This window comes from Oncorhynchus clarkii, chromosome 19 (assembly GCF_045791955.1).
Source record: "Oncorhynchus clarkii lewisi isolate Uvic-CL-2024 chromosome 19, UVic_Ocla_1.0, whole genome shotgun sequence".
Classification (NCBI taxonomy): Eukaryota; Metazoa; Chordata; class Actinopteri; order Salmoniformes; family Salmonidae; genus Oncorhynchus; species Oncorhynchus clarkii.
The window spans coordinates 18,936,254-18,961,658 of NC_092165.1; the positions used below are offsets into that span (position 1 = coordinate 18,936,254).

At 44.0% G+C, this 25,405-nt stretch overlaps 3 protein-coding genes across 3 annotated transcripts in view; 1 reads left to right on the forward strand and 2 right to left on the reverse strand.

Annotated features, from left to right (window-relative positions):
• Positions 1–310: 310 nt before the first annotated feature.
• Positions 311–4,303, reverse strand: LOC139374898 (transmembrane protein 134-like). The gene is made up of 8 exons (XM_071116115.1): positions 4,136–4,303; positions 3,153–3,418; positions 2,987–3,054; positions 2,762–2,848; positions 2,529–2,605; positions 2,045–2,089; positions 1,868–1,921; positions 311–1,596 (listed from the first exon to the last, which is right to left on the reverse strand). Exons 2-8 carry the CDS (start codon positions 3,363–3,365, stop codon positions 1,514–1,516), a joined length of 627 nt encoding a protein of 208 aa, XP_070972216.1. The 5' UTR covers positions 3,366–3,418; positions 4,136–4,303; the 3' UTR covers positions 311–1,513.
• A 2,617-nt stretch (positions 4,304–6,920) lies between these two features.
• LOC139374899 (plasma protease C1 inhibitor-like) lies at positions 6,921–12,734 on the forward strand. The gene is made up of 10 exons (XM_071116116.1): positions 6,921–7,105; positions 7,458–7,505; positions 7,911–8,199; positions 9,780–10,103; positions 10,317–10,532; positions 10,763–10,906; positions 11,107–11,310; positions 11,451–11,590; positions 11,693–11,915; positions 12,271–12,734. The coding sequence occupies exons 2-10, from the start codon at positions 7,458–7,460 to the stop codon at positions 12,516–12,518; spliced, it is 1,836 nt and encodes a 611-aa protein (XP_070972217.1). The 5' UTR covers positions 6,921–7,105; the 3' UTR covers positions 12,519–12,734.
• Positions 12,735–13,047: 313 nt separating this feature from the next.
• Positions 13,048–25,405, reverse strand: part of LOC139374900 (double C2-like domain-containing protein beta) — a 51,715-nt gene continuing 39,357 nt past the window's right edge. The window contains exons 9-11 of the mRNA XM_071116118.1: positions 23,533–23,614; positions 20,116–20,212; positions 13,048–17,610 (exon numbers count right to left, since the gene is read on the reverse strand). Of these exons, the coding sequence (XP_070972219.1) occupies positions 17,471–17,610; positions 20,116–20,212; positions 23,533–23,614 (319 nt within the window). The 3' untranslated portion in view covers positions 13,048–17,470. The remainder of the gene's footprint in view (positions 17,611–20,115; positions 20,213–23,532; positions 23,615–25,405) is intronic.

Consider the following 25,405-nt stretch of genomic DNA (forward strand, 5'->3'; position numbering starts at 1 on the left):
TGACGTCACTGCTGACGCCTTGGGACCCTCTACCAGTTGAATCAAATCAAATTGTATAGGTCACATACAAGGTTTGCAAGCAGATGTTATTGCGAGTATAGCGAAATGCTTGTGCCTCTAGTTCCGACAGTGCAGCAATATCTAACAATTCCACAACAAATATCTAACTGAGGAATGGAATAAGAATATATAAATATACATATGAGCAATGTCAGAGCGGCACAGGCTAAGATGCAATAGATAGTATAGAATACAGTATATACATGAGACGAGTAATGCACGCCATGTAAACATTATTAAAGAGGCATTATTAAAGTGACCAGTGTTCCATTTATTAAAGTGGCCAGTGATTACAAGTCTCTATGGAGGCAGCAGCCTCACTGCGCTAGTGATGGCTGTTTAACAGTCTGATGGCCTTGAGATAGAAGCTGTTTTGTCTCTCGATCTCAGCTTTGATGCACCTGTACTGATCTCGCCTTCTGGATGGTAGCGGGGTGAACAGGCTGTGGCTCGGGTGGTTGTTGTCCTTGATATTTTTGTCCTTCCTGTAACATCAGATGCTATAGGTGTCCTAGAGGGCAGGTAGTTTACCCTCAGTGATGCGTTGTGCAGACCACACCACCCTGTGGTTGTGGGCAGTGCAGTTGCCATACCTGGCGGTGATACAGCCCGACAGGATGCTCTCATTTGTGCATCTAAAAGTTAAGGGTTTTAGGTGACAAGCTGTTGCGCCTTCTTCACCACACTGTCTGTGTGGATGGACCATTTCAATTTGTCAGTGATATGTACACAGAGGAAATAAAAACTTTCCACCTTCTCCATTGCTGTCCCATCGATGTGGATGGGGGGGGGGGGGGGGGGTGCTCCCTCTGCTGTTTCCTGAGGTCCACAATCATGAAAATGTGATTGTCCGTTGATAATTTTTCTCCACTCTTCATGTAGTTAAGTTTTCCCTACACACCAACATTATGCTTTTCAAATGCTTATTGTTCCAAAAGTAGCCAAAACACTACATATAGGACACTCTTGCACTCAGATGTGATGATCTATACACAAGCGAAAATACTCATCATGCCAGTCATTAACATCTTGGGGATGTGGCCCCACCAAACACATCTGAGAGAAATAGCTAATACTTTCGGCACCAACCGCATCACAGCTGTCCTAAAATTCCCATGCGGTTTGCATTATTCCAACACCAGCGCTACTAGCAAACACTGACTCATGAAGACCTTTTAAAAGTAATATACAAAAAACAGGTTTATTGTAGTTTCACAGTCACTATATACTCACGAGACACGACAAACACCGGCAGGGCAAATCAGACTCCTTCTCTTCCATACAGGATGTGCAAGAAGCTTATCGAGGCACGAAGTGGTTGAGTTTGTAGTAGTGGTCAGTATAAAGACAGGGTAAAAAGGTTTTACATAATAAGAAAAAACATCTTTGTTACATAATTGAAAAAAGTACATTCTCAAAATTGGACAAAAAAAAAAAGGTGTAGTGCAATGGGTCATTTTTCAAAATAGGGCAAGTAGAAGAACTTGAAGCCTCGTCTTCCCCGAACCGCACAACTGATGTAAATCACATGGTACACTGAGGGAAAAGGAGAGAAAACAATTACCACACTGTTTTAATCATTTAGGTAGTAAACATATGAAGCCATAGTAATGCACATGTAAACTGTGAAGCTTTTATAATGCCTGTGTGTAATTTAATCTGCAGATTACTTGTATAAGTTCACATTCCCACCCACATGCACTGTCCAGACGTTATGATTAAAAAGACAGGAGAAAAGGCTGAAAGACGTGTGAAACATGAAATACATTGACAATACAACCAAGTCAAGCTAAAGAGCACTATATACCCCCAGGAATGAAGAGAAGAAATCCAGGGACGAAGAAAATGGCACTTGAGACACCTGTGGGAAACATCAAAGATACCATGTCAAAGCCCACAGTAAAAGACTACCAACAACCAAGAATACAGACATCTTCACTGACATGTGACAACACACCCCACATTCACTGAATCTCTTTCTTACCTGCATCCGGATTCAATTGTATTACGACACCAGTGAAAATGAGAGCTGAGAGAAAGAAAACATGGACATTTAATGAAAAGGCAATATCTCAAGATAACTAACAATAGATATGAGAACACAAGAGGAATTATTCCGAGACAAAGTTCAGTGCCATGAATACATTACAATGGCTGACAATGGGTGGTAAAAAACAAGACATTTCTATAAAATATAAACCACCGTACACAAACTAAATGTTAGACTGGAGTGTTTCCCAACCCATTCCTGGGCTGTGTGCACATTTTTTTCCCCTAGCCTAGTAATAACACACAGAATTCAATGTATCAGCAAGCCTTCGGTTAGTTGAATCAAGTGTGTTAGTGCCGGACTGGTACAAAAATTGTTACCACTTGCGCGTTCCCCCAGGAATGGATTGGTGAAAAACACTGTTGGAGGAGAATCACGGGAGATGTTTTTTTCTTTCAGCAGAGATGGTGTGACTTACCAACTCCCGTGACGAGGAGAAGGAATGAGGAGAGGACCACTCTTCGGTTCTTCTTCACCAGAGGGTGAGACGTCCACCTGAGGAAAACATCAGGGTTTTCGTCAGTCATTGTGGGTGTTTGGGAGTGTGTGTGAGTACATCCTTGATCTTATGTAATATTGTGGGCATGGTTCAGTGTAATGCATTCTTATGAATGACTATTTGTGTGTGTGTTTGTGTGCGTGGTCAATTACCCGCAGCAGTGTGCAGAGAGCTGGGTGACAGAACTCAAAGTGCTGAACGACCACTGGGAGCTGCAGTAAGACAGAGTCGCAGGATCACTGAGGGGGAAAAAATTGAAAGTTGAACATCTTTATTGATATCATAAAAAAAAAAAAGGAACACACATTTACATTTGAGGGTGCCATTCTCATCTAGGTAATGCCAGATGCAATCACAACACGCCAATGAAGACCAACCTGATTTTGAAGAAGTTATTGAAAGAGGAATTGCCACTGCTGCCCAAGACTTCTTCATTTTCCAGATTCTGTGCGAGCAGAGAGATCGAGAAAAATGTTAGGTCACCACCACACAACATCACTCCCTGATATCACTTCTATGTGTGTGTGTATGATGGGGCATCACCTGGTACTTCAGACTGCTGCTGTGGTCGGGGGAGCCAGCCACAGCGGAGGGCGAGTGAGTCTGGGGTTTGGCAAAGGAGAGGGTACCGAACGTCATCTCTCCCCCCTCTCTGTCTTTCTCTCTGCCCTTCCATCCTTCCTTCTCTCCATCAGACACCCCTTCATCCTCTCCCTCCAGCACAAACGCGTCATCGATGCTGAACTTCGTTTCCATAGCTGGTGTTTTCCAATACTCTCACACCTTGCCGCTGCTTTGGTTGATATACACTGTGGGTTGAGGGGGAAATTTAGCAAACAATGGAAATAAAATCAAATGTACAAAAGCAGATTTTCTATCCAAGGGCCATATATGTGGATGTCAACATAGGGCTCTGAACTAGGCTAAACTAATAGCTATAGTTAAGTGGGCTATAGTTAAGCTAATAGTTAAGTGGACTCGTCTTGTGTTAGCAGTTCGACATGTGTGAAATCGACATCATACAGCCAGCCTTTGGGTTAATGATTAACCACATTGAAGCTTAGGCTGCATGTCGTTTTCCAACAAAGAAAATTCGGCAAAGATATGTATTTGATTTTTTTTCCTTTCGTAGTTGTAACATTCATCTGAATGAAACAAATCTTGCAAAAATCTTTGATAAACCAAATTGTTTACAACTCCATCTCCACTGTACCCTCTCACCCTGCGACTTGCAAACACGTCTTTCGTAGATAAGGACATTAAGCTGCATAACGTTACTTGTAACGTTATCCGGTTGAAACACGTTAGCTAAGTGGTAGAAACAACATAAACAAAGAACGTTGCTAACTAATAAACACAAATGCGTTTACGTCGTTAACGTACATTATTATCCGAAGCTCTTTATGAGATAATTATTGGAAACATTTAAAAGCAACTTTTAAATAGCCCCTTTAGCTGTTATGTCTACATGGTTTGGTTGCACAGCTCCGCTAACGGCTAGTAAATTATATAAGGAATAAACTTACTCTCTTTTTCAGGCGATTTGAGTTCAATTTCACGTTTCCATGTGCATGTTCACATAATTACATTATTTGCTGTAAGCCTTTGTTTGTAATATGTCATACTAATCAATACTGACTGCAAAAGCTTCCCAAAACTTTAGACTTTCCTTTTGCATCCGGTTTCCGATTGGACATGACTGAGTGAAACGTATTCGGATTCTAATACGCCCAAATGAAAAGGCTCTACTAATCGATCGCTGCCTTGCAATCTCGATTTATCATGTACTAAATAAGGCAAAACATTTTCATTCGTTCATGCTATGTTTATAGCATAACAACAAGGGGCACACAGAAATATTATATTGATGCATATTTGTAAAAAGTTGACCGTATCAATGTTAATCAAGATGAATACACATGACTATAAAAAAAATACAAAGATAAACTATACTGAACAGAAATATAAATGCAACATGCAATAATTTCAAAGATTTACAGTTACAGTTCACATAAGGAAATCAGTCAATTTAAATAAATTCATTTTGCCCTGAGATCGAATTGTACTACACCGGCTCTGACGCTCGTCTGACGCTCGTCGGATGTGGCAGGGCATGCACACTATTACAGACTACAAAGGGAAGAACTGCCGAGAGCTGCCCAGTGACACGAGCCTACCAGACAAGCTAAATTACTTCTATGCTCGCTTCGAGGCAAGTAACACTGAAACGTGCATGAGAGCATCAGCTGTTCCGGACGACTGTGTGATCACGCTCTCCGCAGCCAATGTGAGTAAGACCTTTAAACAGGTCAACATTCACAAGGCCCCTGGGCCAGACAGATTACCAGGACGTTTACTCCAAGCATGCGCTGACCAACTGGCACGTGTCTTCACTGGCATTTTCAACTTCTCCCTGTCCGAGTCTGTAATACCAACGTGTTTCAAGCAGACCACCATAGTCCCTATGCCCAAGAACACTAAGGTAAGCTGGCTAAATGGCTACCGACCCGAAGCACTCACATCTGTAGCCGTGAATGCTTTGAAAGGCTGGTCATGGCTCACATCAACACCATTATCCCAGAAACCCTAGACTCACTCCAATTTGCATACTGCACCAACACATGATGATGCAATCTCTAGATGATGCAATCTCTATTGCAGTCCACATTGCCCTTTCCCACCTGGACAAAAGGAACATCTATGTGAGAACGCTATTCATTGACTACAGCTCAGCGTTCAACACCATAGTGCCCTCAAAGCTCATCACTAAGTTAAGGACCCTGGGACTAAACACCTCCGTCTGCAAATGGATCCTGGACTTCCTGACGGGCCGCCTCTAGGTGGTAAAAGTAGGTAACAACACACCCGCCACGCATTATTAAACACTGGGCCCCCTCAGGGGTGCGTGCTCAGTCCCCTCCTGTACTCCCTGTTCACTCATGACTGCACGGCCAGGGATGACTCTAACACCATCATTAAGTTTGCTGATGACACAACAGTGGTAGGCCTGATCACCGACAACGATGAGACAGCCTATAGGGAGGAGGTCAGAGACTTGACTGTGTGGTACAAGGACAACAACCTCTCCCTCAACGTGATCAAGACAAAGGAGATGATTGTGGACTACAGGAAAAGGAGGACCGAGCACGCCCCCATTCTCATCGACGGGGCTGTAGTGGAGCAGGTTGACAGCTTCAAGTTCCTTGGCGTCCACATCACCAACAAACTAACATGGTTCAAGCACACCAAGACAGTCCAAGAGGGAAAGTCCAAGAGGGCAAGACAAAACCTATTCCCCCTCAGGTGACTGAAAAGATTTGGCATGGGTCCTCAGATCCTCAAACGGTTCTACAGCTGCACCATCGAGAACACCCTGATGGGTTGCATCACTGTCTGGTATGGCAACTGCTCGTCCTCCTACCGCAAGGCACTACAGAGGGTAGTGCGTACGGCCCAGTACATCACCGGGGTCAAGCTTCCTGCTCTGACCTCTATACCAGGCGGTGTCAGAGGAAGGCCCTAAAAATTGTCAAAGACTCCAGCCACCCCAGACTATTCCCTCTGCTACTGCAAGGCAAGTGGTAACAGAGCGCCAAGTCCATTAAGCTTCTTAACAGCTTCTACCCCCAAGCCATAAGACTATTAATCAGTTAATCAAATGGCTAACCAGACTTTTGCACTTATGCCTGCTCATACCATAACCCCACCAACACCATGGGGCACTATGTTCACAACGTTGACATCAGCAAACCGCTCGCCCACACAACACCATACACGTGGTCTGCGGATGTGAGGCCGGTTGGATGTACTGCCAAATTCTCTAAATTGACATTGAAGGTGGCTTATGGTAGAGAAATGAAAATAAAATTCCCTAACAGCTCTGGTGGACATTCCTGCAGTCAGAATGCCAGTTGCACACTCCCTCAAAACTTGAGACATCTTTGGCATTGTGTTGTGTGACAAAACTGCACATTCTAGAGTATCCATTTATTGTTCCCAGCACAAGGTGCACCTGCGCAATGATTATGCTGTTTAGTCAGCTTCTAGATATGCCACACCTGTCAGGTAGATGGATTATCTTGGCAAAGGAGAAATGCTCTCTAACAGGGATGTAAACAAATTTGTGCACAACATTTGAGACAAATAAGCCTCTGAGTATTGAACATTTCATTTTATATTATTTCAGCTCGTGTAACATGGGACCAACACTTTACATGTTGCGTTTCTATTTTTGTTCAGTGTATTATGGGAGCTTTTGCCAAATAACCATGTGATTTTCAGTAAATCAGCCCGTTCAAAGTGCAAACACACAAGACCACTAATCAAACAATAAACAGATAAGTCATTATTTTTGGTGAGAGTAGGGAAGGGAAGGACACACACATACTGAACGCACGCAGTAGGACGTGAACCCTTTTTTTTTCCAGTTGAGAAAATATATCATCATCTTACTCAGACTATTTCTGATGCTGTAATATTTGCAAGTGACCTGCAGTGTGAGTAAACTTTTTCGATGCCTTTCTAAAGACCTACCAATTACTCAATCATGATAGGTCTACTGTCATATGGATATCGTGGTTAGTTACTCTAGATATAATATTGCTGATATTGTTTGCCTATGTTGTTATAACGGCAAATGCCATGTCTAATATTTTGCTTGTTCCACTGAGATATAGAGCATGAGTGAATTGACCAATTGGATTAGGAAAGAGCCACGAATATGTGCCAAACTAGTCTTGTTTTTTTGTTCTATTGATTTTTTCATTCCCACTGCCCCTTTGCCCGCTGTGTCCCGCCATCCCTTCCTACCTCTTCTCTCCCCCTCTTATCTTTCTTCATCTTCCCTAGATGGGGATTTCAGTCCTATCGTGTGTCTCCCTCCTGCTTGTCTTTGAGGTAAACACAAAGGGCCAGTTTCCTGGAGAAAGATTAAGAACACTCCTGGACTGAAAAGCATGCTAAACGGAGAATCTCTGTTGAAAATGCTTTTTAGTCCCGGGTCCGTTGCCTGCATTTACAAAGAGTAGAATTGCTGTTCGGCATTAGCTTTTAGATCATAATGAATATGATAATATGGACAGGGCAGACCTGACGCTAGATCAGCACTCCTACTCTAAGACACTTTTTGAATAAGGGCCCAGGAGTGTAGGCGTACATCTGGTTCTGGGAAACGGGCCCATTTTGTTTTGTAATATCAAACCCTGGTTTTTAGGACAAATGCTAATGTGGCACAGAGACACCTCATGTACCTTACTGCCTCCACCTTCTTGTTTGGTTGTCCATCTCTGTCTCTCTATCCAGCTTTTCTCTTCTTCCGTTGGGGTCCTGCAAAGTGTACCTGGCTCCACCCTGGTCTTCCCATGTCTCCCTGGCCAAAACCCAAAAAGCTTTGCTGGGGCTAAGATCACCTGGAAATACAACGACTATCTGGTTCCCGACTACCCAGAATCCTCAAAGGAACTCAAGGCCTCCAAGGATGGCTTCTATCTGGAAATCTCTCCCGTCAGTGTAGCCAACGAGGGGGCATATGAATGTGTGATCAAGCAGAATGATATGGAGTGGCAAAAAGTGCACATAGTCCAGGTTGATGGTGAGGACACATACTGTCACCTCCTATTTTCATCACAACTGCCTGTGACGTGATGTACGCCTTTCTTGAAATAGACACTCCACCTTGTTTAAAAATATATATATTTTTAAATCATGTTACAAGTTAAAACTCAATCACTGGTTCTCTTTTCATTATTTGTACAGTGTGCCTACATTTTTACACTTAGTAATTCATCTTCAAGTTTATGTTGAGAAGAGAAATAGAACGACAACTTTAGCAGAATGTCGTGTCTTGGCTATCATTAATGTTACGACGATTGTTTTATCAAATCGATGAATTAATTATTACAATGATTAAATTAATCCTGTAACAATTTACTCGTTACCAATCTTGGGGCACCACGGAATAAGTTTATTTAACGAGTTATCGTTTTCCGAATTAACTCTCAAAGATATAAAGATCTCTTACATTTCAGTCATCAATCAGTCATTAATTGTTACCTTCTACCAGGTCTCATTCTGAATGTCGCAAAATCCTTGGATATCTGCACGAACCCTAGCATAAATGATGAATCAGAGCTAAATACAAATTGTCTTAATTATTTATTTACTAACTAATCACACAGAAAAACATAAACAAAAACAGAATAGCTTACACATTGATTACTACATAAAGCAATGAAAGGTCCCTAGTGGACTAAACCGATATGACGGCTTGCTACACAAAATGAAAAGGGAGGGACATGCAAGAAAGAGCGAGAGAAAAGACAAAGGACTTCACTATCATACGTACAGCTGATAACTACGCTCATGGAAATGCTAATACTTTGCACATGAACGGCCCGTTCATTCGAAAATAATTGCAATGTACATATGTACAATTGTATGCCTTTGTTGTCTCTCTGTTGAAATTGCCGGTCCATTTTCTGGAGAGTCAGTCGACAGAAAGTCTCTGGTTGTCCACCAGAGGTCACCATGTCCTTTGCAGTCGTAGCTTGTCCAGCGGCTCGGTTCCTTAGAACAGGGTGGTGAGAGGAAATTGTTCTTTGTCTCTTGTCTTCGGTCGAGTTTCCTAGACTGTTTTTACATATACAGCTGTAGACTGTGAATGTGTAGTCTTTAGTTTTGTAGATTTCTGAACCATTTGTAATGTATTCAGCTGGCGCTGCACATAGCTGGTCTATAGAGTCTAACCATTTGTGTGGTTCTCGTGATGTCTGGACTTGTAGAGATTTTCTTCTTCTCTGATGAAGGTTTCAGAGTTTCTAGCCATTCCGTACCTTTCAGCTCATGCTGTCGGTCTCGCTGGCCTAATGTACATTTTGTCACGAGTCCTATTTAAGCACTCTGGGAAAAAGGGGCGTTCCCTCATTTTGTCGTAATGTCTGTGCTCACGTGAATGAATAAGGCATTCAGTCGATTTAAACATACAGCCCCAGAACTTCAGTGTATTCATAGATTGTAATTCTTAAAAACTGGTGAAATATGGGGCAATTCTTTTGTTGCAATTTAGCAAACTCTACAGGTCAGCAAACATTGCATGCATTTTGAGGTTGGCTCCAGAAATGATTTCTACTGTTGTCCTGTCTTTCTGTCTTCCATCTTGCTCTCTCCCTCCAGTGTCCAGCAGCTACATTCTCAAAGTAATTGAAGGGTCCACTGTGAATTTACCTTGTGATCGCCCACCATCCAGCAAAGACCCGGTCCATTGGTACAGATATGATAAAGGAATGACGAACGGCACACGGAAGCAGTTGAATCCTGCAGAGACTGGAGAAATGGTGGAGGGTGACAGACTAGAATGGCTTTATGGCCCCCTTGAAAAAGATATGACAATCACACTTAATGAGGTCAAAATGGAGGATGCCGGTATGTACTATTGTGAGACAGCTGAGCAGGGCAGAGACAGCAGCAACTTTAATACAATTGAGCTAATTGTGGAAGGTACGTTTAGCTAACCTTCTTCTTCCATTAAACTCTCAAACCTTTGCATATATACACACATTTGTTAATAAATTAGTGTAATTCGCAAATGTAACATCAATTGGTTCCAAATAGCCATAATGCCCAAATGTTAGACTCTCACTTGCAATGTTCAAGACACTGTCACGCTCTTGATTTGTTGAAATTCGAATCTTCGTTTGCCATTTCTTTTAGCTGCGCCCACCGTTCTTCCTTACTCCTGCGCTGGGTTCATGACCCCCTGGGAATCGTGCCAGGACGAGACCAGCAGGTCGTGGGAGGCCATGCTAGGAGAATCCCTCAATGAGTTCTCCATGAAGCTTTATGCCCACCTCAGCCAATCACAGCCCATGAAAAACTTGCTCTTCTCTCCAATCAGCATCAGCGGGGTGTTAACCCACCTGTTACTAGGTAAGAAAGAGAGGGTGGGGTTTCTTTAAAATGGAACATGGGGAGAGGTTGTCTAACTGCACTTATACTCTAGACCTCAGTTCTTTTGAAAATAAAGCAACACTTGATATCAACTCTCACTGAATGATTGATGCATGGAAGGCCAAATAAAATACATACTGTTTCATCCTCTCTCTCTCTCTCTCTCTCTCTCTCTCTCTCTCTCTCTCTCTCTCTCTCTCTCTCATTAGGGGCTCGTGGCAAGACAAGGAGAGACATGGAGACGGCTCTCTGTCTGTCTCACGACTTCTTCTGTGTTCATTCCGAGATGAAGAAACTGAAGCTGAAACTTCAGGACACACTGAAGATGGCCTCCCAGATCTATTACAACCCCAGTACTACCAGAGCACAATTAGTACTCATGATAATTATAGCTTGTTCTCCACATATAATTTTGAATTCTCGTCGTATATTGTCAATTTAATCATGAGTCGCCATCCCCCCTTAACTTAACTCACTGAACCTGTCTGTCTGACCATCCGTCCATCCGTCTGTCTGTCCACATCTCTGACATTCCCTCTCTCTCCCCCCTCAGATATGAAGTTGAGTGAGTCCTTTACCAACCAATCCATGCAGTTCTACGATGCGGATCCAGTCAAATTGACCAATACCAGTGAGGTAAACGTGGAAATGATCAACAGTTGGGTTGCAAAGCAGACAAATAATAAAATCAAAGAGCTGGTCGACTCTGTTCCCGCCCACACCGAACTGCTACTCCTCAATGCTGTGTATTTCAATGGTCAGTATCCTGTTTGTGTGTTTGTGCATGTGTGTGATCCAAGTAAGCTCTTGGTAAGCACCGATGCTCAATCTATCTGATAGGATATAGTCTATTTTAGCGGATATGGAGTATGTGGATTATAATAATATCTGTTTCAGGTCAATGGAAGATGAAATTTGATGCAAAATCCAAAACGTTTCCATTTGTGAAACTGAATGGTGATACTGTGAAGGTGCCTGTCCTCTACAGTGCCAAATACAAATTGGCTGTGCAATACGTTCCAGCACTGATGGCACAGGTAACCATTTTGATTACACACACCCACACTTACATGCACAGATACACTGTAAGCAATCACACACAACCTACGTAACATTCTAACCTTGTAAATCACCCATAGGTGGCGATGTTCCCTCTCTCTGGTGCAAGTAGCTTGTTCATCTTGCTCCCGCCCACTACCAAGCTCACAGACCTGCAATTGGTGGAGGGGAAGATGACGGACAGGGCAGTGAGCCAGATGGTGGAGCAGATGAATCAGGTGTCTCCCCAGGCCACCGAGGTCACTCTGCCCAAAATCAAACTGGACATCCGGACCGAGATGAACACCCTGCTCAGGAAGATAGGTCTGTCTGTATGCGTGTCTATATGTCTGTCTTATAGCTTACCTGCTGCCTGACTGTTCGAATGATAAGACTGTGCATTTTGTTGTAGCCACCTGATTCAACTAACCACCAAGCCCTTGATTAGTTGAACCAGATGTTTTTGCTTGGCTACAACAAAAATGTCTTCATCCAGGAGCAGCAATGGATTTCACCGGGTCGTTCTAAGTCAACCTAAACCAACAACTCTGGCGTTTCTTGATTTGCCTCTCTCACTTCTCTCCCTCCCTTTCTTCTACCTCCCTCTACCTTCTGCTCTTCTCCGCTCTCCTTCTCCATATCTCCCTCCTCTTACTCCCACACCTCTTTCTTCCCTTAGGTTTGTCAGAGCTGTTCGACAGCGCCAACCTGTGTGGCTTCTACCCCGACAACGAGTTGCTCCTGACGGAAGCCCGCCACCGGGCCTTCCTCTCCCTGACGGAGGAAGGTGTGGAGGCTGGGGCGGCCACTTCCCTCTCTTTCTCCCGCTCCTTCTCTTCCTTCTCAGCCCTCAGGCCCTTCCTGATGATACTGTGGAGCGACCAGGCCAAGGTCCCACTGTTCGTGGGCCGAGTGACCGAGCCGTGAGAGAAGGAGGAAGAGAGAGGGAGAGAGGGTAGCATGCATATAGAAAAAAGCCATGTTTGCAAAAGAAAAGGACAACTTCCTTCTATGAAGTTACATGTTCATTGTAACTTCGTAGAAGGACTGTCAAAGTGTTTTAAAATAAATACTCGGGAGGGCTTGCTATAGGTTGTCACAAAATGCATGACTTATCAAATAATAAAAGTTGACATCTCTCCACATGTGGTATGGACATCTTTTTGGACGAATGTGCTATTTAAATCACTCTTCTGTCCAACAACGTACACAGTAGGTCACTGAAACGGGTTCAGTTTATTTTAAAAAAAGTAGTTCCACAAACTCACCACAGGATGTCAACCACACCGTATGTTCCACATAGAGATAGCCATTACGTCAGTGAGTACACAGGGATGCTGTAACAATAGTCCTCCCGCTCCGCCCTGTCTCCCCATTCCCCGACGCTAAAGGTTTTAAAGCAACTGCGGACCGAGTAAAGCGTCAAATTGAGCATCTTACCCTGAATTATCCCTTCTTTTTTTTCTTACAAACAAAAATTACAAACCAACGAGTACACATCAGCGATGATAGCTCAAACAGATTTGATTGATGATACCATGTCAATGATGTCAACCCTAAAGAAATTGCCATTGATCAATGTTAGTCACAATGTTAGTTACATGTGCATATATATGACAATCGTTACACATGCAATTCTTTATTAGAATGTTATGATGCATATGGTTTGTTTATGTCACATGATGAACAAAGTCGAGTTGGCTTTGACCGACAACAAGTAAAAGGCAGAGATAGAGAGAATCTGAGTGAAAATAAACCAATCAGATCACCTGGACAAGATAATAAATGTATCCAAGTCCAAGCCTGGCTTCACATGATAAGGAATATCCCGGAGAGGGAAGTACATACATACTAAGTAACTTGTGGAATAGACACCGGCTGGGATGCGGTTTTAACCAATCAGCATTCAGGATTAGACCCACCCGTTGTATACATACTCAGTATTGCGTACAAAAAAAAAACATGAATGCATCTTTGACAACATATCACGGAGTGACATCGGAGATGCTTATCAATTGATTATCAACTTCACTGTTGTTGCTGCGCGTGGAGAGGATTTCTGTGTCGTCATTGGTGTGCATAGAGAAGAACAGATTCCGCCCTCTCCACTCCACCGCCATCTTTGTCAATGTCCCTCAACGTGTGTTCTTGGTGACCGCAAAAGACCAGACGAGCTGAACTTCTCACTCGTGGTCTCAGAGTTCAGTCCCTAGCTTTGATGATCTACGATCCGTGTCACATTTGACCTCGAGCCATGTTTTGTTTTTGCTATCCGTCATGATGCCCTCATTCACACTTTTGTCCAAGTACAGAATTACGAACACAGAGATCCCAGACAACGATTAGAAAGTAAGAAAAAGTCCAGGAGACTGTTGACTGACTGAGATGTCTAATTCACACTACAAGGGCTGACCCAAACCATACTGTGCTGGCCTGGGTAATCTTCTTTTCGCATTGTCCTTTTTTCATTCCAGCAACTACAGTAGAGGAGTTACCAGGCCAGTGTGATACAGCCTGGCTTGACTTGGCTGTGTTTGGCTCAGTAGTGTGAACAGGGTAATAGTGTGCTTTAGTGGACCAACGTTGGAACTATAAGGTGTCCAAACTGTAGCCAGGGGCCACAGGATTGGGCCTCTGTCCTTAGGGTGGTTAACCCCTCGAGGTCTGTCTCTGGTAAAGGAATCCATGGTGAGAGGTCACTGTCTACGTTATGGCAGTGTTTTTGTTGCAAGGGAGGGTGGGGGAGAGGGGTGTCCATGAGTGTGTTCAGATTCAATGCATGAACACGTACACACACACAGACATGTACACAACGCACACACACACACTTGCAAGCATGCACACACACACACAAACGTTGTGTCGGTATCCTTTGATCCTGCAGGTATTTTAGTCCATGATTGTCCACACAGTCCAGTGGCCAAGCCTCTGGGAGGGATTGTTGCCATGCTGAGTATAATTCATCACAGCCAATCTCTCTTTTCTCTTGGGAAATCCATCACAAGGCGGGGGGAGGGGGGGGGGGGTCTCTGTTGTCCATCCCCGGGAACTCTGTTGTCCAACCAACCCATAGTAGTCTTTTAAGCTCCATGGTAGTCCTCTCTCATAAAAACAGCCTGGGTAGTCTCTCTCGCATAGTTTCCCAAACTCCTAGACCAAGACACTACTAGACCTAGACACTTGTAGACCTAGAACTAGACACTTCTAGACCTAAACTCCTAGACCTAGACACTCCTAGACCTAGACACTTCTTGAATTCCCCATCTTAGACATTGATCAAATGTCAAATTAACCTATTCCTTTGGCTATAGATGGAGTTTTTGCCATATTTTTCACACAAATAGTTTTTTTCTTATTTTTTCTCCAAGATGGAACATTTGAATGTCTACAAGAGACTCACCGAAATTGAAAAAATCCAGTCATTTATAAATAAAATCTTACCGTAAGGGCGCAGAGAACTAGAAGGAAACTCTCCTTGAGAGCTACTGGGATGTTCATGCTTTTATTCCAGGCCAGCATGAACACACCCGATGACACTTATTGTTGTCCAGACTGCATTAGGCTGGAGCTGGAGCAAAAGCCTGCACACCCAATAATTGGTATTTGATAACCTCTGATAACCCCTCTTTAGAGTAGGGGGCTATAGTTTGTTTGAGACTGCCGCAGAAATCTCTCTGTGCTCTCTAGCTTTCAATTCACTAAAATTCAAAGGTCAAAGGGCACAGAGCAGGGGTCAGAGAATAATTCAGACTGAGGGTTATCTTGTGTGACTGTCACCAAGGAAAATTGACTCACTGGACTGCCAGCCATACTGTGGCACATGTGACAGGACATCAGTTTGTTAGACCATGGGGACATCCAGGGAACATAGGAGTGAGTCTCGTACTGTAGGAGTGAGTCTCGTCTCTTTTGTTCTGTCTTTCTTCACAGCTCCATGCTTCAGGGTTCACGGATGGAGACATTTGGAGAAGGACGTGACACGCTTACAGTCAAACCCACACGCGCGCATGCACACTGAAACGCACGTCCACACACACACACATTTGTATGCAAAATGTATGCACACACAACAACTCACTCACACACAAAGACACATACACACAGGAAGATATGGGGAGATACAGACACCCACTGTCATCACGTACAGACATCGGACAAGTACACAGTGACAGTACAGTCAGACGTTTTGTGCTTTAACGCTATGGTGTGCCAGTTTTCATCAGAGCGACAACCACCATAATAAAAAATCTATAGCAGGTGACTTATCCAACTTGTCCTCATCACTTGGGTACTTTGTGAAGTAAATCAGGGATGCAGAGGAGGGTAAACACATGCTAATGCTTTTAACGCACCTTGGTGAATACTGTTTTTACACGTATTACGCTAAATTAGCACTAGCACTGTTAGCGCTGTTAGTACTGTTAGCATTGCTAGTGCTGTTAGTACTGATAGCGCTGTTAGTACTGTTAGCATTGTTAGCGCTGTTGGCACAGTTAATGCTAGAACTGAGTCATGGGTAACTGCATACGTGGAGTGTGTCTGAAAGTGGACGTGAAGTGGTTGGATCAACACAAGAACACAAAAGAAGTGGTTGGATCAACACAAGTAGGTTTATGGAAAGTGAATCAGCTAATTAGGCAGATTTGTTGGCGCTAAAGATCGTTTTGCATGGCTGATTGGGCCGCACAAGGAGTGTATAAGCCAGTGAGAATGACTAGTGCACTGTTACTGTTGTATCGAGGTGTCTGCCAACCTGAGGGTGCTTCCCACTAGGCAGCTGTATCAGCTGTGTCGCCAGAAGTAGCTAGCACGGCCATTTTTTGCCCTCTCATTATTTTTTATTTCAAGTAGGATGGCAAGCTACACAATACATAACAAATATTGATAACTATCTCGGTGTCACATTGATACGGTCTACTCAATAGGGAGGGCATGAACGGCAACAACACCGGGACACAGTGTCCTTCGCTTCCGCTCGCTAAGCACTTTTGTCCCGCAAAGGTGTGGGAAGTAGTTACTTAATGTAACCAACATCAGGGTGACAGTCACAGTAAGCACACAGATACAACACATACAAGCAACTGTACACCCATCATCAGTACTTTTAATGAAAAATAAATAAAAAAGTTGTCAGTTTTATTCACTGAAAACATACAATTCTTTGTAGCGGTGAAATACAATTTGGACTCATCTTCTGGGTTCAAAACTGAAGTCCAAGCAACGAAGAAACGAGAGAGAAAAAAAAACAACACCGCTCAGTCAAAACCGTCTAACCAATAACAGAGTGCTGATGTCACACCCATCGCTGTCGATCCACCCACTTTATTCGCCACGGCCACTTTCAGAGACACACCAAGTATGCAGTCGCCCATACACGTCCTAGAACAGTTAGAACAGTAAGCATTAGCGTTGCTAGATGCCAGTCATCTCTTACCCACCTTTTTCAACTACATCCCTGGTAGAAACAACCTGGCGATTACAACGTTCGTAACAAGACCTTGTTGGGCAATGGGCCCACAGGCGCTCACAGACTGTTCCAGTATTGGAGTTACAGTGCAAGTAAGAGGTTCTACACTGTTCATGTACATTTGAATGGCTGAAATGCAAGTGACGTCACAATATTGAGGGATAAGGTCAAATTGGTTAGCACTTTCACGTTAAACATTTCAATGAGGGACATTTTCACAAATGTATTTACTTAGAAAAAAAGCTAAATTGGGATAATTACCCACTATTATTATTTGTTATTATATCATCATTATCCGTCTCATTATTGCATGTTTTATCACTATTATTACTATGTTACATTATTATTTTGTTCTTTCTTCACCATTCATTGATTATCATTTAATAATTGCGATAAAGTGTGTGTGTGTCAGTCACTGCGGGGGGGGCTCTGGAGGGGCTCCTTGCTGCGTGAGGGCGTGCCAGTACTCGACTTTCTTGCCGATGTGTTTGAGACACTCAAACCAATGTTTCAGCCTCACTCCCTTAGCATTTATGCCCAGTTCAACTCCACCTGTGAGAGAGGGAGGTAGAAGGTGGAAGGGAGAGAGAGAGAGAGACACGCAGACAGACCCGCAGAGGGACACACAGGGAGACACAGAAGGAGGGAGAGAACAGCAAGAAAAAGGGGAGAGATTAAGAAAAGGGGGGGGGGGATTTATAAATATCGATTAATTGACAGATAGGAAAGGAGAGAGAGAGAGATGAGGAGAGAAAGAGAGTCATCCCTGGGAGGGTCATCCGACAGATAGTGGTTTTCCTGGCTGTGATTGCATAGTTGATGGAGTGTGAAGTTTTAAACACAGTATTTTGCAGACGCCGGCTTTCACAACACCTCAAACACTCTCAATAGCTCATTTGTGGCCCCACTAAGCCTTGGCATTAAACTCAGATACAGTGAGAGGTGTGGGGGAGGTTAATACTGTTCCCTTACGTAACTCACACTCCTTTGGAACCAGACAGACACATATCAAGACAGACACACACAGTCCTCACAAGTATAAAAATACAAACACACACACACACACATCTCACTGGGCACAGGCGTCAATTCAATATCTATTCCACGTTGGTTCAATGTCAATTCATTGAAATGATGAGGAAACAACATTGATTCAACCAGTGGTTTGCCTAGTGGGATGTGTGTAATTGTATGTGCGCAAACACACCTCGCCCCCTCGTAGCGCCCAAGTTTCAGAGAGCAAGTGTGTTTGCATACTCTTCCCACGTACCTTCCTAATGACCCCTTCTCATTCTTGCCACCCCCAAACACAGACACACACACACACACACACACAGTTGTACACACACACACACACATGACCTGTTTGCTGAGTTTTTCTAGGCCACTCACGTGCCCCCCTAATGACATTCCAATCCCATCTCTCCTTCCCCCCCTCCACACACATGCACATATTGCGATACCGTGTTCCCTGAGCCCGGAGGGGTGTGAGTGACAAACGGAGGGCGACAGTGTGACGCGGCGTGGGACGTGAGAAAGAAAGGCGAGAGAGAAACACTGACGGATGGGACGAGATGGATGAGGGAGGACCTGGCAGGGGCCGTCCCACTCACTCTCTCTCTCTTTTCCTCCTCTTCTATTCCTCCCCTTCTCCTCCCTCCTCGACACCTCTGTCTTTGTGCAAAACGAGAGGTCCAGTCCGCACATCAATTGCACCCACAAATCAGGGTGGGGACACTGCTACTCTCGCTCCGTCTCTCCTCCTATCTCTCTTCCTTCCATGATTACTCTATTTCTTTCTTTCTTTCATTTTTCCATCCCTTCTCCCTTGTCTTCTTCTTCCGTCATTCTTCCTGACCTTTACAGAGAGTATTTGACACCTCATTTGTTTCTCCCTCTGCTCTATCCATCTTATCCCTTTTTTCCCCCTCTCGGTCTCTCCCCCTTTTCTCTTTCCCCCCTTCCTCCTGTCTCTCCCGGTATCACAGGCCTTTTCCGCAGTGCTAACAGGTCTACGCCATCGTGCATGTCGGCCATTACACCACAATGATAACAGTCAACAGTCTTGATAACAGACCAGTGTGTCAGAGCGATGGCCGTTTCCCCCTACTCTTCTGGCGTGGGTAATAACTCACAAACATTATGGCCCCAGAGAGAGAGAGAGGGAGAGAAAGAGAAATGGAGAGAGAGAGAGACAAAAAAGCATGAGAGAGAGATGGAGGGAGAGAGAGATGACATGAGGGGGTGAGAGAGAGAGAGAGAGAGAGAGAGAGAGAGAGAGAGAGAGAGAGAGAGGGGGGGGGGGGGCATGAGGGAGAGATTGAGTGTGCGTGTGAAAGAGAGAGCAGGCCTGGGATAAATAGAAAGTGTGAGTTGAGAAAGAGAGAGAGAGGGAGGGAGGGAGAGAGCGATAGAGAGGGCACGAGGGAGACAGTCGGAAAGAGAGAGAGCGACTCAGCCTGTTACAGGGAGCCTCCAGACGGGAGTAAAACACTTTGATCTCAAGGCCCTTCCAGCTCCCTGGGAGGCAATCCATTCTCCTCCAGCTGCCTCCCCACCGGTTCTCCCTCACTCCCCCCCCCCCGCGCCGAAGCGCCTGCCTCCTGTGATATACAGTACACGCCGGGCCCCGTCAGAGCCGTTTAGTGCCTCACAAAGCCGTGTGAATCCGGCGTTTCACCCCGTCGAGGGTTTGAGGACTCCTTTCTGTCGCTCTCGTTTTCATTTCCCAATGCTCTTGCTTCTCCACATACAGTCCTTTCCCTCTTTTCTGCTCGTTTTCATTTCCCAATGCTCTTGCTTCTCCACATACAGTCCTTTCCCTCTTTTCTGCTCGTTTTCATTTCATCCCCCTCTTCAGTTCTTCCATTCATTCACTACTTCTTCTCCTCCTTTCACTCCCTCCCTCTCCTTTCCCTATGACGTCATTGCTCATCACACTGTGGCCTGCGTTGCTCTCCTCCTCGCACGCCCAAATTCTATTACATTATTTTCTTTAGCTATATTTCTAGCTCTCTACCACCTCTCCTCCTTTCACTCACTCCCCCGTTCACTTACCTATGAAGTCGTTGCTCATCCCCAGATCGTAGTCCCATACGGAGATCTCCAGGGTTTTCTTCGCCAGCTGGTCATGTGGAACTTCGTAAACAAACTCCTGTAAGGAATAGAGGTTGAGAGAGAGAGGAAGGTATTCATGTATTCACACTTAGCGGAAAGTTATTCAGATTATGTTTAACATTGAATGTGAAACATGCATTGACTTAAATTCACATTGATGGTAGGGTAGGTAGTTATCCTCTATCCGGCCTGTTTGGTATCGTCGGAAGGGGCCACAGTGTCTCCCGACCCCTCCTATCTCAGCCTCCAGTATTTATGCTACAATAGTTTATGTGTCGAGGGGCTAGGGTCAGTCTGTTATATCTGGAGTATTTCTCCTGTCTTATCCGGTGTCCTGTGTGACTTTAAGTACACACTCTCTAATTCTCTCTCGGAGGAGGAGGACCTGAGCCCTAGGACCATGCCTCAGGACTACCTGGCCTGATGAGTCCTTGCTGTCCCCAGTCCACCTGGTTGTGCTGCTGCTCCAGTTTCAACTGTTCTGCCTGCGGCTATGAAACACTGACCTGTTCACCGGACGTGCTACCTTGTCCCGGACCTGCTGTTTTCAACTCTCTAGAGACAGCAGGTGCGGTAGAGATACTCTGAATGATCGGCTATGAAAAGCCAACTGACATTTTCTACTGAGGTGCTGACCTGTTGCACCCTCTACAACCACTGTGATTATTATTATCTGACCCTGTTGGTCATCTATGAACATTTGAACATCTTGGCCATGTTCTGTTATAATCTCCACCAGGGGACAGCTAGAAGAGGACTAGCCACACCCTTCATAGCCTGGTTCCTCTCTAGGTTTCTTCCTAGGTTTTGGCCTTTCTATGGAGTTTTTCCTAGCCACTGTGCTTCTACACTTGCATTGCTTGCTGTTTGGGGTTTTAGGCTGGGTTTCTGTACAGCACTTTGATATATCAGCTGATGTACGAAGGGCTTTATAAATACATTGGATTGATTGATTGTATTATCTTTCACAAGATCGAATGTGTTATACTCTCCTACATGAATTACACATTTCCACAAACTTAAAAGTGTTTCCTTTCAAATGGTATCAAGAATATGCATATCCTTGCTTCAGGTCCTGAGCTACAGCCAGTTAGATTTGGCTATGTCATTTTAGGCGGAAATTAAAAATAAGGGTTCGATCCTTAGCAGTATTGAAGGAGATGGAAAATGTATTCAAATTATGGCACATACTGTATACAGTACTGGAATTAAATTGTGGCATTAGATGCATGGGATAATAATCTTTCACAAATGCACGAGAAAGGGTAAGGGTATAGATATCCATCACATCCAAGGGCATACAATTCAACTTTAGCAAAAAAAAGTTAATATGATATATTATAGAGTGCCTTGCGAAAGTATTCGGCCCCCTTGAACTTTGCGACCTTTTGCCAGATTTCAGGCTTCAAACATAATGATATAAAACTGTATTTTTTTGTGAAGAATCAACAACAAGTGGGACACAATCATGAAGTGGAACGACATTTATTGGATATTTCAAACTTCTTTAACAAATCAAAAACTGAAAAATTGGGCGTGCAAAATTATTCAGCCCCCTTAAGTTAATACTTTGTAGCGCCACCTTTCGCTGCGATTACAGCTGTAAGTCGCTTGGGGTATGTCTCTATCAGTTTTGCACATCGAGAGACTGACATTTTTTCCCATTCCTCCTTGCAAAACAGCTCGAGCTCAGTGAGGTTGGATGGAGAGCATTTGTGAACAGCAGTTTTCAGTTCTTTCCACAGATTCTCGATTGGATTCAGGTCTGGACTTTGACTTGGCCATTCTAACACCTGGATATGTTTATTTTTGAACCATTCCATTGTAGATTTTGCTTTATGTTTTGGATCATTGTCTTGTTGGAAGACAAATCTCCGTCCCAGTCTCAGGTCTTTTGCAGACTCCATCAGGTTTTCTTCCAGAATGGTCCTGTATTTGGCTCCATCCATCTTCCCATCAATTTTAACCATCTTCACTGTCCCTGCTGAAGAAAAGCAGGCCCAAACCATGATGCTGCCACCACCATGTTTGACAGTGGGGATGGTGTGTTCAGGGTGATGAGCTGTGTTGCTTTTACGCCAAACATAACGTTTTGCATTGTTGCCAAACAGTTCAATTTTGGTTTCATCTGACCAGAGCACCTTCTTCCACATGTTTGGTGTGTCTCCCAGGTGGCTTGTGGCAAACTTTAAACGACACTTTTTATGGATATCTTTAAGAAATGGCTTTCTTCTTGCCACTCTTCCATAAAGGCCAGATTTGTGCAATATACGACTGATTGTTGTCCTATGGACAGAGTCTCCCACCTCAGCTGTAGATCTCTGCAGTTCATCCAGAGTGATCATGGGCCTCTTGGCTGCATCTCTGATCAGTCTTCTCCTTGTATGAGCTGAAAGTTTAGAGGGACGGCCAGGTCTTGGTAGATTTGCAGTGGTCTGATACTCCTTCCATTTCAATATTATCGCTTGCACAGTGCTCCTTGGGATGTTTAAAGCTTGGGAAATATTTTTGTATCCAAATCTGGCTTTAAACTTCTTCACAACAGTATCTCGGACCTGCCTGGTGTGTTCCTTGTTCTTCATGATGCTCTCTGCGCTTTTAACGGACCTCTGAGACTATCACAGTGCAGGTGCATTTATACGGAGACTTGATTACACACAGGTGGATTGTATTTATCATCATTAGTCATTTAGGTCAACATTGGATCATTCAGAGATCCTCACTGAACTTCTGGAGAAAGTTTGCTGCACTGAAAGTAAAGGGGCTGAATAATTTTGCACGCCCAATTTTTCAGTTTTTGATTTGTTAAAAAAGTTTGAAATATCCAATAAATGTTGTTCCACTTCATGATTGTGTCCCACTTGTTGTTGATTCTTCACAAAAAAATACAGTTTTATATCTTTATGTTTGAAGCCTGAAATGTGGCAAAAGGTCGCAAAGTTCAAGGGGGCCAAATACTTTCGCAAGGCACTTTACATTGTGCACATCTGGTTGCCAGATGTGAGTCAGAGAAATGGGTTGCCAGATAGAAGTTGGATCTTAATTTTATCACCCCTTTGTTGCTGAGGATTTTTCCGCACAGCAAACTTGTCATGTATTTGAGTTTTAAAGAAATGTCGAAAAACTTGATTTCCCCCTTTTAAATTTATTTGCCATTACGAGCAATGTATCAACCCATACAATTATTTTTTCATTATCCACATAACAACTCAAATGTCTTGTTGTTGCAGGATTATTTTCCTGCTGTAGCAAACGGCTCAAATTAAGATCCTTCATCTGTATGTGATTATTGGGAAAAAATGACAGATATTGGTTTATGTATTAGTGTATTGTGGTGCTCGGAGCTGGTGGAAGGACCTCATTAAACTCGGGATTGAGAGTTTTCTTCTTCACTGTGGTTTTGTACTTGGACTTTTTCCCCATATCAGGCTGCAGCACACTGAGAGAGAAAGAGGGGGAGAAAAGAGTGAGGGGAGAGAGAGGCATAGTAAGAGAGAGTTAGAGGGCAAGGGAGAGCACAGATGAGAAAGAGAGCAAGCGAACGCGAGATTGAGAGGGAGAGGAAGAGCGAGGTATGAAAAGAGGGAATCTTAATTAGACAGTTGACAGCATGGCGACTGAAATTGCCACTTTCCCCCCATTTTTCTGATGCAGGTCTTTTATACAGGTCTTTTACTACTTCTGAAACATCAAAGCAAATTATCTGCCATTATGTCTTCCGCCACGGCGTGACATTAAACCCCACTTGAACGAGGGAGGAAAATAGAACAGAGAGAGAGACAGAGCGTTAGCAAAATTCTCAAAGCGTGAAAGAAAAAACAGAGGAGAAAAAAATCAATTTTTTGGGGGGGGGGGGGGGGGGGGGTGAGAGAAATCGCTGATGAGAGAGTCAGACACTCGAAAGCTCAAGCCAAGAGCGGGACAGACGGCTTCCCAGAAGGCCATTGGTTTTTATTGGAGGAGTCATCAGCATAAATTCAGGCGGAGAAGTCAAGATGTTCTAGCGGGGGAGAGATATCTCACTCCCCAACGCCACCCACCTTCAGCCCAACGTCAATAACACGTGCTCGCTGACAAGCTAATAGATGGGCCGCTAGGGTTGGGGGTTTGTACACAACAACAAGACAGGAGAGAGGGAGAGAGGGATGAGAGAGAGAAAGAAATAAAAAAGATCCAGTATGAGAGAGTTCTCAACCAACCCAGTGAAAAGAAAGAAACAAACTGGGTTTGTTTGAGAAGAGGGAGAGAGAGATGTTTAGAGAAATAAAGAGATAGAAAGATGGAAGAGGACTGGACACCCCTCAGAGCCTGGTTCCTCTCTAGGTTGCTTCTTTGGCCACTGTGCTTCTACATCTGCATTGCTTGCTCTTTGGGGTATTAGGCTAGGTATCTGTATAAGCCCTTTGTGATAACTGCTGATGTAAAAAGGGATTTAGAAAACAAATTTGAAGTTGATTGATTTAGATAGAGTCCTCAACCAACCCAGTGAAAGAAATTGGATAAGAGGAAATTTAAGCTAGGAGAAAAATTAAGACAGAGAGAGGGATGGAGGGATAGAGACAAGAGTGAAATAACGAGAAAAACTGCCAATTTCACACAGAGAAAAAAAAGATAGAGAAAAAAAAGGAGTGACAGAGATAGACAGAGAGAGAGAGAGAGAGAGCGACGAGCGAGAGAGAGCGAGAGAGAGAGAGCGAGAGAGAGAGAGAGAGACGAGCGAGAGAGAGCGACGAGCGAGAGAGAGAGAGAGCGAGAGAGAGACGAGCGAGAGAGAGCGAGAGAGAGCGACGAGCGAGAGAGAGAGAGAGAGAGAGAGAGAGAGAGAGAGAGAGAGAGAGCAAACCAGAGTGAAAGAGTCAAAAAAACAACAGCCAATTTCACACAGAGACAGAGGATAGAGAAACAGAGTGACAGTTGGACAGCGGGGAGAGCGAGGAGAGAGAGGAGCAAAACTAACTGCCCAGTTCAGAGGCTCACACATCAACACAACACAGACTAAGATGACAGTTTGCTTACTCAGCACCAGAGGAACAGGGTTTGCATCCCAAAGAGCACCCTAACCCCTACTTAGTGTGCTTCCTTTGAACAGAACCTTACAGGCCATGGTCGAAAGTAGTGTACTATACAGGGAATGGACTGCCATTTGGGATACAGAAAACTGACATCCTTGTTTCAACTATATCATGTCTCTTTATGGCGTCTGGTTTGAAGCAATTATCATCTGCATTAA

What these genes read in the sequence shown, in the direction of transcription:
- LOC139374898 (XM_071116115.1), bottom strand. Translation starts at nt 3,365, where the DNA reads ATGGAAACGAAGTTCAGCATCGATGACGCGTTTGTGCTGGAGGGAGAG. An exon ending in TCTCCTCGTCACGGGAGTTG is followed by an intron (nt 2,090 to 2,528) that starts GTAAGTCACACC and finishes TCTTTCTCTCAG; the next exon opens with CTCTCATTTTCACTGGTGTC. An exon ending in TCTTCTCTTCATTCCTGGGG is followed by an intron (nt 1,597 to 1,867) that starts GTATATAGTGCT and finishes CTTTTCCCTCAG; the next exon opens with TGTACCATGTGATTTACATC.
- LOC139374899 (XM_071116116.1), top strand. Translation starts at nt 7,458, where the DNA reads ATGGGGATTTCAGTCCTATCGTGTGTCTCCCTCCTGCTTGTCTTTGAG. An exon ending in CCCTCCTGCTTGTCTTTGAG is followed by an intron (nt 7,506 to 7,910) that starts GTAAACACAAAG and finishes CTCTCTATCCAG; the next exon opens with CTTTTCTCTTCTTCCGTTGG. An exon ending in TTCCAGCACTGATGGCACAG is followed by an intron (nt 11,591 to 11,692) that starts GTAACCATTTTG and finishes AATCACCCATAG; the next exon opens with GTGGCGATGTTCCCTCTCTC.